We start from the raw sequence: 17805 nt of genomic DNA, 5'->3' as shown, positions 1-17805 counted from the left end.
AGAGTCAGACAGCGGGAGAGACAGCATAAGAAAGAACGGCCTTGTTTGTGGGTGACAACAGGAATGTGGAGGTGTGGGGAGAGAGGATGAGTGAGATGATGTGTCAAGTGATTCTGTGACTATGAAAAAGAAATAGAAAGGTAGAGAATACAGCAAAACTTTACAGTTCAAACAGTTGGGTTCTAGATCTGGCCTCAGCTCTGCAGGCCTAAGCTACAGGAAACATCCCCTCAACCTGTGTTCTCCCAGGTACAATGGCATGGTTTTCCTCCTCCTCTGCTAGCACAATGGGAAAGATATGACTTCTTGCTCAGAATACCATGAGGGCTGAGACTAGAGCAAGAAAGAATATGGCTATGTTGCCTCACATGAATTCATGTTGGTCTTTCTAAAGAGAATGACAGCAAAAACCACCTGAATTTTAGCTTACTGTGGTTTCAATATAAGTACCCTTTGTTCACATTGTTTCAGGAATCCTACGTGTGGAAGATGTACCAAGAAAGGTGCTGGGATTTCTTCCCCGCTGGTGACTGCTTTCGTAAGCAGTACGAAGATCAGCTTGGATAAATTCGAGTGAAAGAGCCATGATTCTGGACAGTCAACTTCTATGAAATAAAATCCTCCTTTTACAGTTCTTATAAAAACCTCTATGTGGAAATTGATTTGGCATTTGTCCCAATGGACATGCAAAGGATCAAGGACTCCTTACCTGAGTGCCTGGAAGTTTTTCATTTCCATTGCAACTAGTGTGTTATGATCGTGGCACTGAGAAAGAGTGTAGAGAAATACGAAGTCTTGGCTGCATAACATGGAAATAGCAGACAGGAGTATCCCTCCAGGGGTTCATGGTCAGAACTACACAAAATCATGTCAGCTGCAGTCTAATTTTTCCTGTGGTACTTGCTAGTGACTGCATTCAAAATCAGCTTGAAAAGCTTTAAGCAGCTAAAGAAATAGAAAACAAACACTTTGTCGACACTGAAATATCGATTAAGTGCCTTAAAAATCTCTTTAGATATAGCTATGCAAGTTTTTTTTTATGTTTGTGTTCCAAAAGGACAATTCCATTAAATAGTTGTGATCTTCTGTCTTACTTTATGAAACTGCACTTGAAGATTATTCATATAATTTTCTTTCAGTAACAGCTTGTCAACTGCTGTTATTAGAAGAAAAGTACTGTACTGAAATTTCAGAAAAATCTCAATCTTATGCCAAAATTGAGTAATGCTTTATGTTCACTTGTAAGTAGTGGAGCTGCTCTGTTTAGGTGAATCTCCTCAAAATAAAGTGCCCACTGCAATAAAATAACACATAAACTGTCCATGGTTTGGCCTCTTGTCATGTACCACTTCTGGTTGATTCTACAGCAATGTGACTACTGGGGACACAGACATTAGACAAGTAGCCTGTGGGTTTCACACAGAAAGGATCACAGAGCAGGGGTTGTTTATTTTGTGCAAACACATGCCTTGTGTGTATGCTCTTAATCAGCAGCACCTGCTATGCTGTAAACACTGAGAAGGCGGCTGGAAACACAGCTGGGACATCCATCCCCTTCCCTTAAGGAAATCTACCAGATTACAAACCAGAAAACAAAAGAATTGAAGCCTCATACATGTATTCAGATGCTGTCAAATGTGGAGGTAGGCATTGGCCGCTATAAGCATAATGGTGCACACTAGCATGGGATATGCTGGTAGATTAGCCAACTCTCAAAGGCAGCCTAGCGCCTGCCCTGACTTGGAAGGCAACCAAAATTTGCTTCAGGCACATTTTCTTAATATTTTTCAGGAGATCATGCTGTCCAACCAGTCTTCCAGCTCTTCGTCAGTGACAGGTTTGGATGTGACTGGATGCTCAGATTCCACATTCCTCTCGCTGGTCACAGATGGGTTTTCAGGAACTAGGGAAATAAAAGCAGTATTAGCTACCTCACATTAGTCCCCATGTTGAGGGTTAAGACTTCCTTGGGGTTTGTTCCAGGATATATTCAGCCCAAACTACTGCTTTCTCCATAAAGGAAGAAGATTCTGATTGTCATTACCCCTAAGATACAATGGAATCTAGAGGTTTGCTTTTCTACTTGTCCTGAAGAGTTCACTGCTCACCCATTTTTTGTTGTTGTTGTTGCTATTCTTTGTTGTTGTTTTTTTTTGTTTTTTTGTTTTTTTTTTAACAAAGACCAACAGCTCAGTGTTCCTCTTCCTGTTCTGCATTCCTGGACCATCACTAATGATTCTCTAGTGCAGTATATGACAGTCAGCTTTAGGCCCATCACATGGCCACCATCACACAAAATATGCACAAGATAGAAAACACTGAAAGGAAGGAAGGAAGGATCTAAATACTAAGAAAAAAAGTATGAAGAGTTGGTTTCCAAGCCTGATTAGACAATTAAAAGGTCTCCTGATAAAAAGGCTTTTACAGAAGTTCAATTTGCAGCTCTGGGTTTAACAGTGCAATCAGGCCAGTAACCACTTTGGAAGCTTACGATATTGAGTAAGAAAAACTGTTGTAAAGGTCAGCTCAGGAGGAAGCGGAGATGTGAGCACAAGAAGAGATGTCAGGGACACAGCTAGATCAATGTCAGACACAGAGGGATCTGTACAGATGTGATATGGTAGGGCTGTTCCCACAAAAGCACCAACATTGATAAGATGAACAGGGAATGAAATGAAAGCTGTACCTTTTTCCTCCAGGATCACCTGCCCTTCTGTCTCAGATTCCACGTCCTCAGATGTCTGGTCTGGACAGACATGATCTTCCTCTTTCACAGGTGCATCTAAATTCAGCAACAGATCGAGTTCTTCTTCCAGATGGTCTGTTGCTGACTGTGGTCGGGAGGTGGGTTTCTGGGACCCTCCTAGGAGGTCTGGTCTTAGACTGTCTTTGCCCAGAGACCTGGGACAGCCAGCAGATCTCAGCTCAGAAATGGGCCCCCTTAACTGCATGCCCAACCCTTTGCCATCATCATTTCTCCTTGGTTTCGCCTGTGGAAGCTCTAAGGGAACTGTGGTCTGAAAGAGAAATGTGATATCTGAGTTTTGCATACTAGTTCTCATATTTGCCAAAGTGCAAACAAGCATAGGGAAGTTAGGAAGCCATCCAACTTTATAGGGTGGAAACCCAATTCAGACAGATCACAAAGTACCTCCTATGGGAGACCTGTCCCGACACTCTTCCTGACTGACTCAGGGTGAATGCGCAAGACCACTTGGAAATACCATGGGATCCTGCTTCTCACTCTCTTCCCCTCCACTCTGCTGACCAGCTCTGAATTGGGAGTTAAAAGTCCCCGGCTTCCTATTACAGGCATAAAAGCTAACCATACCATAGGTCTGTTTGAATTGATACTCAACTCTATAATGGAGAACGACCATCTGTAAAAGTCACTAAGGAGAAATTAGTCAAGTAGACCTGTTCATTGTGTTTGAATGTACTAACATCAGGGGCAGGAACAGATTCTCCAAGAAGTAATGAACTCTACATTATTTGGATACAAAATGTGAAACATGAAGAAAAACACTATTTGGTTACACTTATAGAAAAATCAAAACACAGGCAAAACTAGAGCAACAGAGGCCAGGATAATGGTTGTCTTGGGGCAGATAGGGAATTCAAGATGTGGGTGGTGGCTTCTGGGGAGCTAGCAATATTCTGATTCCTGATATAGAAGCTAATTTCATGGTTACACATACTTATCCGTACATTCTTCCCTACCTATGCTATACTTCAAAGACTTCTCAGGTAACTGACAAGGTTACAGCCTTAAAGTAACCTTGAGAAGCCCTTCCTAGAGGGAAAGCCATAGGGCTGGCAGGGACTCCTAATGCATAGGTTCAGAAAGAAGTTCAGTATCTACTACAGCAACTGATCCCTTGCTCTTACCAAAGAGCCAGCTTGCTTCTCAGAGCTTTTGTCAGAAATTTAATTCAGCATGGCCCTATAAGTATAAACATGACCAAATGCCCAGTGCTGTAGTTGGACAGAGCAAAGCTGGGACATGGTTCTCTGTTCTAATCCTAGAAACATTTCATGGAGCTCTGTGGGCACCTGGACTTTTTGCTTGCTTAATTTTAACTTCCCAGGCGATTCTAATGAGCACAGTTGAGAACAGCCCCGCACATGGCAGAGGGTGGGGTGCTCCTTGATTGCTCTCTCCCTACTGCCAGCACATTCCTCCCAAATCCTGTTACTGTTACCTTTGAAACACTTCTTACTGAAATCTAGTCTTTGCTATCTCTATCATAATTATCTGAGTCTGGACCACAGTGTCTCTCAACTGATCCAGGCGACAGCCTCCTCAAGGCCTGCCTTCCCCGCTCTGCCTTTGTATGAGTGCACACACAGATATAGCCATGAATCCCACAGCCTGCTTTCCATTCCACAGTCAGAATGTTTTACTATTATCGTTTTCATTAACATAGACTTGGGTCATTTTCCTTTCAACTGCAGCTCAAATGTGCTTATTTTTGCCTTAGACCTCAACTTACCTTAGGAAAGCCATCCTTAGCAATACCACTACAGGTCAAGTTCATTATTACAACCTCTCATGGCACACTGTAATTCACATGAGTTATAATTTCTGCATATCTATGTAGTTACTTCATTAATCTGATCTGCATCAGTCTTTTCCAATAGATTAAGCTCAGGAAAGGAGGAACAGCAACTATCTGCTCACCACTGTGTCTCCAATGCCAACCCAGAATGCCTGTCACATGAGTTTTTTGAGTAACAGACTTTATATTCTTTCTTGCATTCAATTCTATTACAGTAGAATTTTAAAATGTGTCATATATAAAACATAAAAGAATAACTTCAACTATTTTCTTCTCCTTTAAACTTTACAAAATGACACCTTGACACAAAACCCCAGCATTATGGACATCAAAGCTCAGGCTGAGACACCCTGCAGAAGATGTTCTTCCCTCTGGCTCTCTTTCTGCTCCAACCCAAAGAGCAGTCAGACAACACTTATACCTGGATCAGCTCGGCAGCAACATTGAGTCGGACAGAGAGAGGCAGCTCTTGAAGGGCTTGAACCAGGGACTCGCTGTCCACGTAAAGTGCTGAATTCTAGACATATATTTGTTAAAAAGAGAAAAATGTCAAATGAGAAAATTATAAAAAAGTCATTCACTGCAATTGCTTTTGGCTTGGAGTCAGATCATAAATCCCCCTTCATGAGCTATAATTTTTCTCTCCATGGTAAGATTAGAGAACCCAAACTTCCGGGGCTGGAGACATGGCTCAGTGGTTAAGAGCACTGGCTGCTCTTGCAGAGGACCCAGGTTCAACTTCCAGCACCCACATGGTGGCTAACAACCATGCATAACTCCAGTTCCAGGGGAATCCAACACCCTCTTCTGATTTTGTACTTTATGGGTCTTGAACAACACAGGTGCACTTACACACATGCAGACAATGCACTCATGAAATAATAAATAAAATGAAAAAGAAAGAAAGAGAGAGAGAAAGAAAGAAAGGAAAGAAAGAGAAGAAAGGAGAGAAAGAAAGAAGTTAAGTTAGGAAAAGAAAGATCCCGCCTGTTGTCAGATTCAATCTTCTCTAAAAGCTCCATGAAAGAAAGAAAGAAAGAAAAAAAGAAAGAAAGAAAGAAAGAAAGAAAGAAAGAAAGAAAGAAAGAAAGAAAGAAAGAAAGAAAGAATCCAAACTACCCTCCTATCTTCTGGAATCAGAGCTCATACTCACAGAAGCAAAGAATAGTGATCATCTTACAAGATGGCACAGTCACCTGCAAACCTGTGGTCACTTCTGCAACTACTGGCAAGCTAGGAGAAAACTAGTATTTAATGAAATCTAACCAGACACCTCCCTAAGTTCTAGGAAGAATTTAGGCTCTAGGAAGAAAAGGGAAGGGCTGATGAGGCAGTTCAGGTGGGGTTGGTGGGTATCACCAAAGGCTCTGGCAGGGTAAGCTATGCTTCTTTTCAAACCAGAAAATAGAGAACAGAAACTCCTCTCTCCAGCCAGCTACACTCTGTATGGTGCCAGCACTAAGAGCTTCCATTGACTCTTTCCCCATTCAGAACTGAAGCTACTTTGGTACACTGACCTCAAAAACCAATGGTCTAGCCAGTGATTCATTATCCACTATTCTACTGGCTACTCTTAGGTGTCCTGGCAACCTAAGAGAAGCAACAACCTAAAAGCTGATCATAATAACCTCTAATACACAGGCAAACCCCCTCCACCACTAAAGTCAGCCACAGACTATCATGAACCCAGCCAGAAATATGTCTTATCCTGTAATTGCTGACTTTACATTTGCAAGAAGCCAGAGGTCCACTACCTTAATCACTATTGAAGGAGCAGCTCCAGTCGATGGGTTTATACTGATCAGAGATGGAGACGTATTTCCTGGCTCCTCAAGCAGAACCCCACCACAAAATCCTGACACACATTAGTCACAAGTCCACATAACAGTAGTACATGGGGATCTGTCTGAAGAATTGATCTGGCCTTTCAATGACCCTTCTGAAATCATCCTGAGATGGCCAGCTCAGGTCAGTAATCCTGACAGTGCCAAAGGGTGTCCTTCAGCCTAGAAAAAAATTTACATCTAAAACAGGTAACATACTTTGGAAATAAAGCCACAAGAAGAATGTGGGAAGAGGGTAGGCGAGATGGTTTAGTGAGTAAAGTATGTGCTATGCAAGCACCAGGACCTGAGTTGGGATCCACAGCACCGATTTAAAGCTGAGCATGGCACTCATGGATGGACACATACACATACACACACACACACACACACACACACACACACACACACACACGAATGTGGGAAAAGCCAGGTATATGGCAGCACACACTTATAATATCTCAGCATTTGAGAGGTGGGTGCAGGAGGACCATGAATTTGAGGGCTGTATCTTATAATAGAACCTTAAAGGGGTGGGGTAGGAGTTCTGTATGCATCGGGCCATTTCTTACCACTGAACACAACAAGACCTGTGACTAAGGCCCAGCATAGCCAAGTCTTTGTTCTCAAGTTTGGAAAAACTCTCTCAATCCACTACAAAGTTGTGATCCTGGATGCTTCCCCTATAGAGAAGTCACCACATAAAACACTAGAAATCCTGCTGCTCCCAAAGTCTGCCAAGTCATGCTGTATAGGCACCCTTTGTTCAGTCTTCAGAAGGAGAAATTGTACTACGCTGAGATCTGGCCCAAAGCTTCCAGATTTCTTTTGGCCTCTTTTACATCGCACACAGTAATTTTTTTTAAACAAAGAAAAGTCTGTGAGATTGAACAAAGATCTGGGCAACGGTCTGGCTGTGCTTCAGAGTTTGGTCGTGTTTCCCACTGTCATGTCTGCTCCCACAATGCTAACTCCCTCCCCCATTCCAGGCCCAGCTAACTTCTGCCATCTCCATATTGCCTCATTCACACTTCAAATCACATTTTTTAATATGTGGCTCACAGGATTCCTGGGGCCACAAGCTGGTATCAACCACCATTTTGTAAAAGGACTTTACTTCATCACCAGTGTGTCCTATAAAGGGCTAAAGTGAAAGGCCTCAGATATAAAGTCAGTGGAAGTGAACTGCTCATAATGCTGAACTGTCATCTTTAAAAACAATTTTTTTAAAAGTCTAATTAGAAAAATAAACATAAACTGGTTTTTGCTATGTTTTTATATAATCAGTAAGTATTTCTTGCCTGTGGCCCAAAGGCCTCATTCAGCTGGCCAACCCTGATGGTCACTTGAAGTTGGAGAAGACAGCAATGTCACTAAGAAGAGGATCATATCACTAAAGACATTGTGGGGGAGGGACACAGAGATATTCATCTGACATCCTGAGGCTAGAGAGGCGAGCTGGCCTTCCCATTAGAATACTGCCTTCACGCCACTTCTCTGGCCACAAGCAGTGGTAACAATCTGTCATCCTGCAGGTTCTGTTCTGGTAAAACAGTGTCTCAGTCTTGTGTACATTCACACTTAGAAGAAAATAATTGTTACCAACTCCACTTTGCAGCTCAACCTACTGCCTTTTGGTAGACCACTACACATCTCCCTCTGAAGTCATGGTGTCTGAATGCATTTGGGGCTCAAACAATATCATGCATATACCTAATGGTGAAAAAAGCCTTTGAGGACAAGAGATTCTCAGTCCTCACTCACTGAACTGGATGAAGGTGATGGGTGGTGAGTGTGAGTAAGTAATACCTTTAAGGTCACGCAGCCCAGAACTACCTACTGTGTAACACCAGCACTCCATAGTTGTTCAAGGAGGGTCTACTGAATAAATCACTACATCGATAAGGATTGGAATTAGAATAAAACTTCCAGTGATTAAAAAAATAATGAATCCAGTTTTTCAACTAAAGTTGTTCTCTTCCTACCCATTCCCACTCCTAGACTCAGGAGCTGGCTCTCCTGGGGTCATGTGCTGGCACAGTTTATGCAGAGTACCTTGCTGCCAGGCTGTGTGATGCTAGATCCCACCTCCACCCCATCAGGATTCCTCATGAAGATTTCTAACACATCTCACTGTCTAACTCCTGCTCTTCTTGAATTGCAAAGAAAGATGTTTCTATCTTCTTCTCTGTTGTCTTACATTACTAGTCACAGTGGGGGCCATGCATGAGGCATGAACAACAATAAATAGAAATACACAGATAGTCTCTCAAATAATGAGAAAGAAAACTGACTAAGGCAGGAAAGAGTTTAGTTGGGGAAATGATAAATCCATTTTGGATATATCCAACCAGTACTGCCAACTCAAAATGATCAAGATCAAGTGTGAGTTCACTGTACTTCTGATTCTACTTCTCTACCACTCGGCTACTCAAGTTGAAATGCCTGGTGCCACCGTCTTGCCCTCTGCAGGTGTCCCCTCTCCCCTCCCCTCTTTTTTTTGAAGACAGGGTCTCCCTGTAGCCCCAGCTGGCCTGGAACTCACTATGTAGACTGGACTGCCCTTGATCTCACAGGGATTAAAGGTGTGCACCACCATGACCAGCCTGCCTCACTTCTTCACCCAACATAGCACCCCGTTGCCAACCTCTCACCTGCTCAATCCCTTCACCTGATATTGCTGAGGTCAAACCTAACTGACTCAATGTTCTTGCCGAATAAAACTTTGTTGACAAATAATGGCTGGGCATGGTGGCTCATAGCCATAATCCCAGCACTCAAAAGGCAGAGACAGGAGGATTGCTATGAGTCTGAGACTAGTCTGGGCTACACAGCAGAGTAGTTCTAAGCCAGCCTGGACTACAGGGATTGTATATGAGAAAAAAATTTAAACTAAAGATAATATTAGTAGTAAGAGCTCACTTTGTTTCAAATCTGGATCTCCACTGAAGGACCTTATACTATCTAATCTAATCCTTACAACAAGTAGGAGTCACAGTTTATTGTCGGCCCCATCTTATAGATGAGCAAGCAGATGAGAACACAGTTTGCCCAAGTCACAGAACTAGAATCTGCAACCAGGTTTGTATCTCCAGTCTATTTTCTTTCTTACCCATATTCAAAACTGTCCTTTGAAGAGAATGAAGACCAAATTATGACAGTAACTGGTCCAGACCCACCACTGAAGCTTCCTCAGCAGAGGGGAATACTTCACAATAGCCACAGCCCCTTTCAGAGTCCAACCTACTTTTCTTCATTGGTCCCTGTGGTTCCACTACACAAGTCCCTGTGGTTCCACTACACAAGACCCATGAGAATCATACCCATCCACCAAGGCCGATGCAAACAACTGACCTGCCCCCACAGTACTGCTCATTTATTAGGCAGATATCTCCTGAGTGTCTACTACAGGTCATCTGCTATGTTCAGATAAGGAGAGTTGAACAGGTAAATAACCACTGCTTTATGTTTTGATGAAGAAACTTAGAACTACATAGACCTCTCAAGATACCTGAAGCATTCTCTGATACCCAATATAGTCCAAAAAGGACTTACATTGTGAACTTTGTTCCTCAAACGTCTGTCCATTTTCTACCTGTCCTAGAATCCTAAACTCACTTCAGTCATATGCTCAAACAGCCTCAAGCAAAGACATACATGCTGTGTGTGTTACATCTTTGTGTATTTGTTCATGTGTATATAGAGACCAGAAGTTAATGTCGTGTCTTCTTCAACAGCACTTTACTTTATTCTTCTGAAGCAAGGTCTCTTACTGAGCCTGGAGCTCATCAGTTCATCCAAGCTGGCTGACCAGGAGAGTTCCAAGAATCTGCTCATCTCTTCCTTCCCAGCACTGGGATTACAGACACACTGACACACCCAGCTTTTTACATCAATACTGGGGCTCTGAACTCAGGTCCTCACAGCAAACATTATTACCCACTGAGTCATATCCTTAGTTCTGTAAATATTTTTAATTCTAAATTTCTCTTATTTTATATAACTTTAAAAAGTCCATTTTCAGTGACTTCCTTCCATGTGATCTGTAAAAATCAATGTCCACCCAAACACTTGAGCACACCTCTGGTTGACCTTCATAGCACATATTCTGAGCTGGTAGCAGAGGAGCAAAGAAGTGCAGACCTGGCACCTTCTAGTCCGATTCCCCAGCCATCTCCTATTTCACCAGACAGTATTTCTAGCTCTGGAGTTAAGAAGTACCTGACAAGCCACCATTAATTCTCTGTGAATTTTAAAGGGAGAGAATAGTTGTGTTCTCTCACATGGAAAGAATCTGTGGTATATGCTTGGAAAAGAATCAGAACCCAGGGCTGGAGAGATGGCTCAGTGGTTAAGAACTCTTCCAGAGGACCTGGGTTTGGTTCCTAGCACCCATATGATGGCTAACACACATCCTTAACTCCAGTTCCAGGGGATCCCACACCCTCTTCTGGCCTCCATGGGCATTGCACAACTTGAGTGCACTTACATCATGTAGGCAAAACACACATACACATTAAATAAAAATAAATAAAATCTTTAAAAAAAAGAATCAGAACTCCTTGGGAAATGAGAAATGTTAGTGTGAACACACAGCCAATGAGGTGTTTTGGGTTTATGGATCTACTGATGGCTTCTATAATGCTTTTTTTAAATTTTTTAAATTTTGTACCTTTATCCTCTCACCTGTAGAATACTAGAGGTACAAAGTTAAGGGAAGAGTGTGGGAGAAAAACTTATTTTCCACTTCTAAATAGAATTGTTATAGATTGACAAGAAGAGAAGGAGGAGGAAGAGGAGAAAGAAGAAAATAAAACAGCAAAGGAATCTACTTTGTCAAATCATAACTATTAACTTCTTACTTCACAACCCAATCTATGAGAAATTCACAGATGGCCAAATACAAAGGTGAAGTCAAAACTGAAGGACCTATATAATTTCTTTCTTTATTTTATTTTTTGGTCTTTTGGGACAGAGTCTCCCTGTAGCCCCAGCTGGCCTGGAACTTACTATGTAGATCAAGCTGGCCTCAAGTACTGGGATTAAAGGTGTGTACCACCATGCCCAGCAGGACCTGTATAATTTCATTCCCCTGAAAACTTTCTGAATAGTAAAGGTAGCTGAGAATAAAATGCACTTGAATTACAGCTCTCTTCCACATGACAATGGCTGCATCTTCACATTGAGAGACAGAAGCCAACCTTGGCCTTGAGAAGAACTAACCTACATTCAAGAAACATTCATCTTACCTGTTTTGGACTTTTAATTTCACCATCCCATTCTTTCTCCTCAGCAAATCGGAACTGTGAGAAGGAGTCCCCTAGGAATAGGAAAAAAAATACATATATATATATATATATAATTTTTTGTAAACCCTTTATTCAAAGTTTCCATTTTGGAGCACACATGCCATTTCTGACATGCTAACCTTCCCAAATTCATGGATACGATTCTATAAAGTCCTGGCTCCACTCCAGACATCTGTATGTTATAGACACTCAAAAATACAGTTGGCAACTACACTTACCATTTCATTCAGTTTTCAATCAGTAAGCCACCACTTCACATGTTGAGACAACTAAACAGGACTGTAGACACGGCCATCTACCCATACCTAGTACATTTCCATCTCATCCACTTGATGTATGGAAAGAAATTTACATTTATGATTTCAGGGGTACACAAGGCAGAAATGGGAAGGGGGTTGAGACTGAAAGAAACCCACTCTTGACTGACCCACAATATAACAAACTCTTTGAGAGTAACAGTCTCTGAGATGATTCTGGGCAGCAAGCTCTATCACAAGGCTGTACGTATCCACGACTCTGCATTAAGAGTAATTCATTCATACATGAATTCTTTCTCTCCAGCTTCCACAGGCTCTTAAAATTTGGTCCCACTTCATCATTCACCCACATTTACTTTCTATTTCTTCAGCCAGTCTGCTTTCATGTTTTCATATGCATCCTCTATCTTACCTGCTTTCCCTTGCCTTCAAGACTCATGCCCTCTACCCCTTCATCTCCTACCTCATTCTGTGCTACCACTGAAGTGATTAACCACAATTGCCACCCTCCACCCCCCCAAAAAATTCTATCTAAAGAAATCAGAGAGCTATGAAGACAGGACTAAAATATCCAGAGAGAAGGGGAACACACAGAAAGTGGGGCTGACACCAGGGACTGCTTTCCCCACTGAGGCACTGGCAGTTCTCATGTAGAGATTGCCGAAGGCTGAAAGCAACATCCAGGTGGCAGTGAGGCTGAGGGTAGCTTCTGTTAATCTTACACATGGATGGACACAAACTAGAGTTTTAAGAGCATGGATACAGAAGAGTTAGAAAATCATGGCTTTCAGACAGGGTTCAAAGACTACATTCTAGAAGCAGTGGTGAACTAGTACCCGACCAGCTGTGACTGAGCTCAAACCCTAATGCTACAGCAAAAAGCAAAAGTAAAGCCTCTGTGGAGGAAAACAACACCAGCAACAGCCTAAAATCATCTACTTCTATACACCATCAAGCAGGGGAAGAGGAGGAATGACACAGGACAGAGTAGGAAAAGATTCCGAGGTTATTATACTGGCATCATCATATGTCACTATAATTTCATAATCTTATCATATCAGACTTTGAAGAACAGCAAAGCTATAAAATCATAAGCAGTGGAATTCACAAAGTCATCACTAATGTACAGAAAATCAAATATATATATATATGAAAATGTTAGGGGAATAGGATATCTAAAACACACTACATTCAGTGAATGTCAAAACAATGGAGTCCTATAGACCCTCAAACAATACTGGTTATTGCCATTGCTCTTAGTTACCCACCAGAACTTTATGGTAAGAGCCTATTATTGGACACTATATATGTGAATCAGAGAATAAGGAGAAATCAGAGTAATACTGACCTCAAAGTTTCATCTCTACTGGCTAGCTTTCATGGTGCTCAAAGGTGCCATGCATGCTACCAGAAGAGAAAAATAATCCTCAGTTGTGAACCCTGCAAGCTACAATAACAACTGTCCTGGCAAGATATGCCCACTGGTGCTATAGTGCTCACTTCATAAGATGGAGCCCATACTTTGGCACTCTTACTAGAGCCAAACAGGTTATAGGGTGTGGGGGAGAACCTATTACTATTATCCTTCTCAACAGACATAGAATTAAACTGACTCCTAATGACTTAATGTTATGTCCATAGTTTAGAGCATTTCTCACCTCTCACCAGAGAAGCTTCTTCCTACATCAGATGGCAATTAACAAAGAGACCTACAACTGGTCAAAATGTAGAAAATAAACTCTGGGGTGCTTGACCCTAAGTGGGACACCTTTATCACACCATCTTCCCCCAAGGCTTAGGGATCACTGTGGAAGAGGGAGCAGAAAGACTGTAAGAGTCAGAGGTGGTAGACACATATAATAAAACCATGTTGCTAGGACACAACAGGGAAGTGGCACATACAAACCCACAGCACCTGTGATAGCATGCACAAGAACTATCTAAGCCCAAGCCAGACAAAAAGCCAGGATGGAGGAGGGAGGTGAGCAAGTAGCTCAAGTCCTAGCTGAGGAACTATTGGCAACTGATAGCTGCTGGGAGAGGGAGAGTCAATTTTCTTTAAGAGTGTGATACCAGGTAGGTTGACCAGGCTCCAGGGGATGAACCCGTACCCAAGAGTATTTGATGAACACAAATTGACTTCGTAGGCCTTTAAAAAATAAGAGGACATGGGGCGGGGGGATTCGGAGGTAAGGGGTCTGAGAGGGAATGGGGGAGGGGATCTGAATATGATCAAAATACATTATATGAAATTCTCAAAGAATCAATAATTTTTTTTTAAGTCTTCACACGGCTGGCAAGATGGCTCAGTAGATAAAAGTACTTGTTGTGGAAGCCTAACCTGATTTTGATTCCTAGAACTCACAGTAGGTGAAAACCGACTCCTGAAAGTTGTCCTCTGACCGCTTCATGTGCACCATAATGCAAATACACCCACACACACACACACACACACGCACACACACACGCACACACACACAAACAATAAAAATTTAGAAGGCCTCACAAATAAAGCATATAGACACTAATTTCAATTAATATACTTGGTTTTAAAAGTGGGGCTACTACCCAGGTGTAGTGGTGCACACCTTTAATCCCAGCACTCAGGAGTCAGGCAGGTGATCTCTGTGAGTTCAAGGTCAGCCTGGCCTACATAGTGAGTTCCAGGCCAGCTGGAGTTATAGGGAGACCCTGTCTCAAAAAAGCTGGGGGTGGGGTGGGAATGGGAACTAAAGACTACTGGCCCCTCTCATTCTGTCACTGAAGATGAAAAAATACTAGCATTCATCAGAACTGTGAGCCCCAAACCCAAAGACCTTCTGGAAAATATGCTACCAAAATTATTCTTTCTGAAGTACAATGTAAAATACACAGGAGGAATGGGGGCACTGCCATATGTGCTTCTCCTACATCTTACATAGCATACATACAGCCATACAGAAACGAAGGCCTTTATTAAATAAAAGCATAGTGGGTTTCTGTCTCATTAGGATGAAGAGGTACCAACTAGAAAATTAGTCCAAACCAGTAACAGCCAATTTTTGACAGCAGAACAAAAATGGTAAAGTGCATCTTAGCCATCATAAGTACACATCAGGTGTGTGTTCAGAAAGTCATTACAGCTCAATGTACTAAAAATATATAAATTATACATTCTTCCACCAATGATACATTTCATGACTTACAAGAGAATGTAGAGTGGCCTTGCTGGATAGTCATACAATATCCTCAAGCACAAAGGAAGAGATGACTGTTATATATTCTGCATGAACAACAACAAACCCAACTTCCACCTTACAGATAAGATTATCCAAAGATACATATATGTATCCAAAGATTACATATTAACAAGATGAGCTAGGTAGATTATCTGTTAAAAAACTGGGGTGGACTGTGAATAGAAAAACTGGTATACAGTGAGAGTTCATGCTTCCCTTTCATAATAAAAAACCTCTTGGTTGTGGCAGGGCACCCATAATATCAGCACTTGGGAGGCTGAGGGGAGAGGATTGGTAAGTTCAAAGCCAGCCCAGGAACTTGAGAGATGGCTTGGGGGTTAAGAGTGCTTCCTGTTCTTCCAGACGGACCAAGTTTGGTTCCCAGCACCACACTGGGCAATTCACAACCATCTGTAACTCCAATCTGATGTCCTCTTTGACCTTTACATGTACCCCCTCTCACACACACAGGGCATACGTTCACACAAACACACCAAATGACTAATAATAAGAATGCCTGAGCTAAGCAGCAAGACAGTCCCTGACCCCTCTAAAAGCCTCAGATAATTCTGCTCCAGCAACAGTGGGAGTTGATTGATGTACACACAATGAAAGCCGCGATATGAGAAGGAAAAGCTCGTATTTTGAAAGTCATTGCTCTATGGTCAACTGTGGTTCCTTTCTACAGCCAAAATACATTTTTTTTAAGTGGGAGGAAATTCATGTGTGGCAGTGTTAACAGCCAAATCCACATAGCTGGAGAGGTCATAACCTCCAAACTGTCACATCCCTAAACTAATATAATTTCTTACAAATATCCCAATCACCACTCATCAAAGAAGCTTCTTTTGCTCTAGATGGAGACTATTATAGAGTACCACAACTGGTCACACACAGACATTTTCTGTGATTTGGCTCACAGAACATAGAACAAGGGGTAAAGAAGACAATAATGAATACTCAATTATCATTAATGAAGCCAGGAACACAACAACATGCAACAGAGGGCCAGGAACACAAAAGTCAAAAATGGTCAGTGTAGAGACTAAGAGTCTGCAGAATGCTGGTCCTTGGACAGTACTCCAATATTAAACTACACCCACCCAGGGCTCAGGGACCATTTAGAAGAGGGAGCAGAAAGATTATAAGAGCAAGGGAGGAGGTGCATGACCATATGGAAAGAGTCCTAAAGCTCCTGGGACCCTGCTCATATGAACCTACAGCAATGACATCAGCATGCACAGGACCCATGCAAGCTCAGACAAAATCCCAGCATAGAACTAGGCAAATAGATAGCTGACCCCAATCTTATCTGAAGAAATATTGGCAACTGATTACTGCTGGTTGAGGAAGAGCTGATCTTCCTAAAGCAAGAGACTCTAGAAAGGCTGACTAGACCTCAGTAGATAAACTTGCACTGAGGGATGTCTGGGGACACTAACTTGACACAACAGGCCTTAAGACAAATGACAGAATGTATGAATTCCAGTGGGGGGAGCGGTATGGAAGGGTGCCAGCGGGGAAGGGGGTATAAAAATGATTAAGATTGATTTACATGTTCTGTATGAAATATGCAAAAATTCAATTAAAAAAAGAAATTGTGTAAAGTAGAAGCATTAGAAAATTATAAATAATGATAATTAATAATAATAATAATAATAATAATAATAACAACCACAAGATGGCAGCAACTTCAAGTGTGCTTTAAAAAATATTCAGCAAGGGGCTGGGGAGATGGCTCAGTGGGTAAAAGCATTCGCTGTGCTGTACAAGCATGAGAACCTGAGTTTGGATCCCTAGCACACATGTAAAAAGCCAGGTATTGCCAAGTGCACCTGTAACCCCAGCAGTAGGGGTGCAGAGACAGGCAGATCACTGGGGCTTCCTGAGTAAAAACCGGTGGACTGCAGGTTCAGTGAGAGACCCTGCCTCAAGGAAATAGGCATAAGTGATGAAACAGGACACCTGACATACTCCTCCGGCCTCTGTGTACACACATACACATGAGTATGTACTATATTCGCACACACATAAATAAATTCAAAGAGTTTCAAGCAGTATACAATGCTTCTTTTTCTGGGAGTCCTTCAGTAAAACTCATCACCATTAAATAAACCTCCAGGTATAGGTGATATGGAGACAAGCCGTTCCCTAGCCTGACACCGTTGAAGAGGATGAAGTACATTACAGACACCAGTGATCCAGTGTGGTAGGGCTGGCCCTGAAGTGTCTTGTTCTTCTGCCTACCTTGGGTGGAGGCTGGCACCTACTGAGCATGGCAAACACGTGGCATGCTATAGTGACTGCAGGAGCAACCTCATGGCTGGCAGTGCTGAGACAGCAACATGGCTGCCCGGCATCTGGGCAAGGTTCACTACTAGAAACCACATAATAAAATTTCAGTCAGGTTTGTGTTGTGTCTGGTTATTTGTTACCAAGTTTCATTATATGGTCCATGTTGGTCTCCAAATCAGAATGGTCCTGTCCCAGCCTCCTAAAAGCTGAGATTACACCAGACTCAGTTTTTTGTTGTTGTTGTTGTTGTTTTTTAAATGTTGCTGCCTTTAATCCCAACAGTCAGGAAACAAAGGCAGGCAGATCTCTATGAGTTCAAAGACAGCCTTGCCTACACATCAAGT

At 42.2% G+C, this 17805-nt stretch overlaps 2 protein-coding genes across 2 annotated transcripts in view; one reads left to right on the top strand and one right to left on the bottom strand.

The window, feature by feature from the left end:
• The window catches only part of Ryr3 (ryanodine receptor 3), a 595983-nt gene extending 594662 nt beyond the window's left edge, over positions 1 to 1321 (top strand). The window contains exon 104 of the mRNA XM_017800130.2: positions 472 to 1321. Within this exon, the coding sequence (XP_017655619.1) occupies positions 472 to 567 (96 nt within the window). The 3' untranslated portion in view covers positions 568 to 1321. The remainder of the gene's footprint in view (positions 1 to 471) is intronic.
• A 108-nt stretch (positions 1322 to 1429) lies between these two features.
• Aven (apoptosis and caspase activation inhibitor) overlaps positions 1430 to 17805 on the bottom strand; it is a 178866-nt gene continuing 162490 nt past the window's right edge. Inside the window, 4 exon segments of the mRNA XM_008841148.3 lie at positions 1430 to 1903; positions 2687 to 3017; positions 4981 to 5076; positions 11632 to 11702. Coding sequence (XP_008839370.2) covers positions 1788 to 1903; positions 2687 to 3017; positions 4981 to 5076; positions 11632 to 11702 — 614 coding nt within the window. The 3' untranslated portion in view covers positions 1430 to 1787.

This window comes from Nannospalax galili, unplaced genomic scaffold (assembly GCF_000622305.1).
Source record: "Nannospalax galili isolate Female #2095 unplaced genomic scaffold, S.galili_v1.0 scaffold999, whole genome shotgun sequence".
NCBI lineage: Eukaryota > Metazoa > Chordata > Mammalia > Rodentia > Spalacidae > Nannospalax > Nannospalax galili.
The sequence above is the reverse complement of the archived record's forward strand: the minus strand, read 5'-3'. Positions and strand labels throughout refer to the sequence as shown.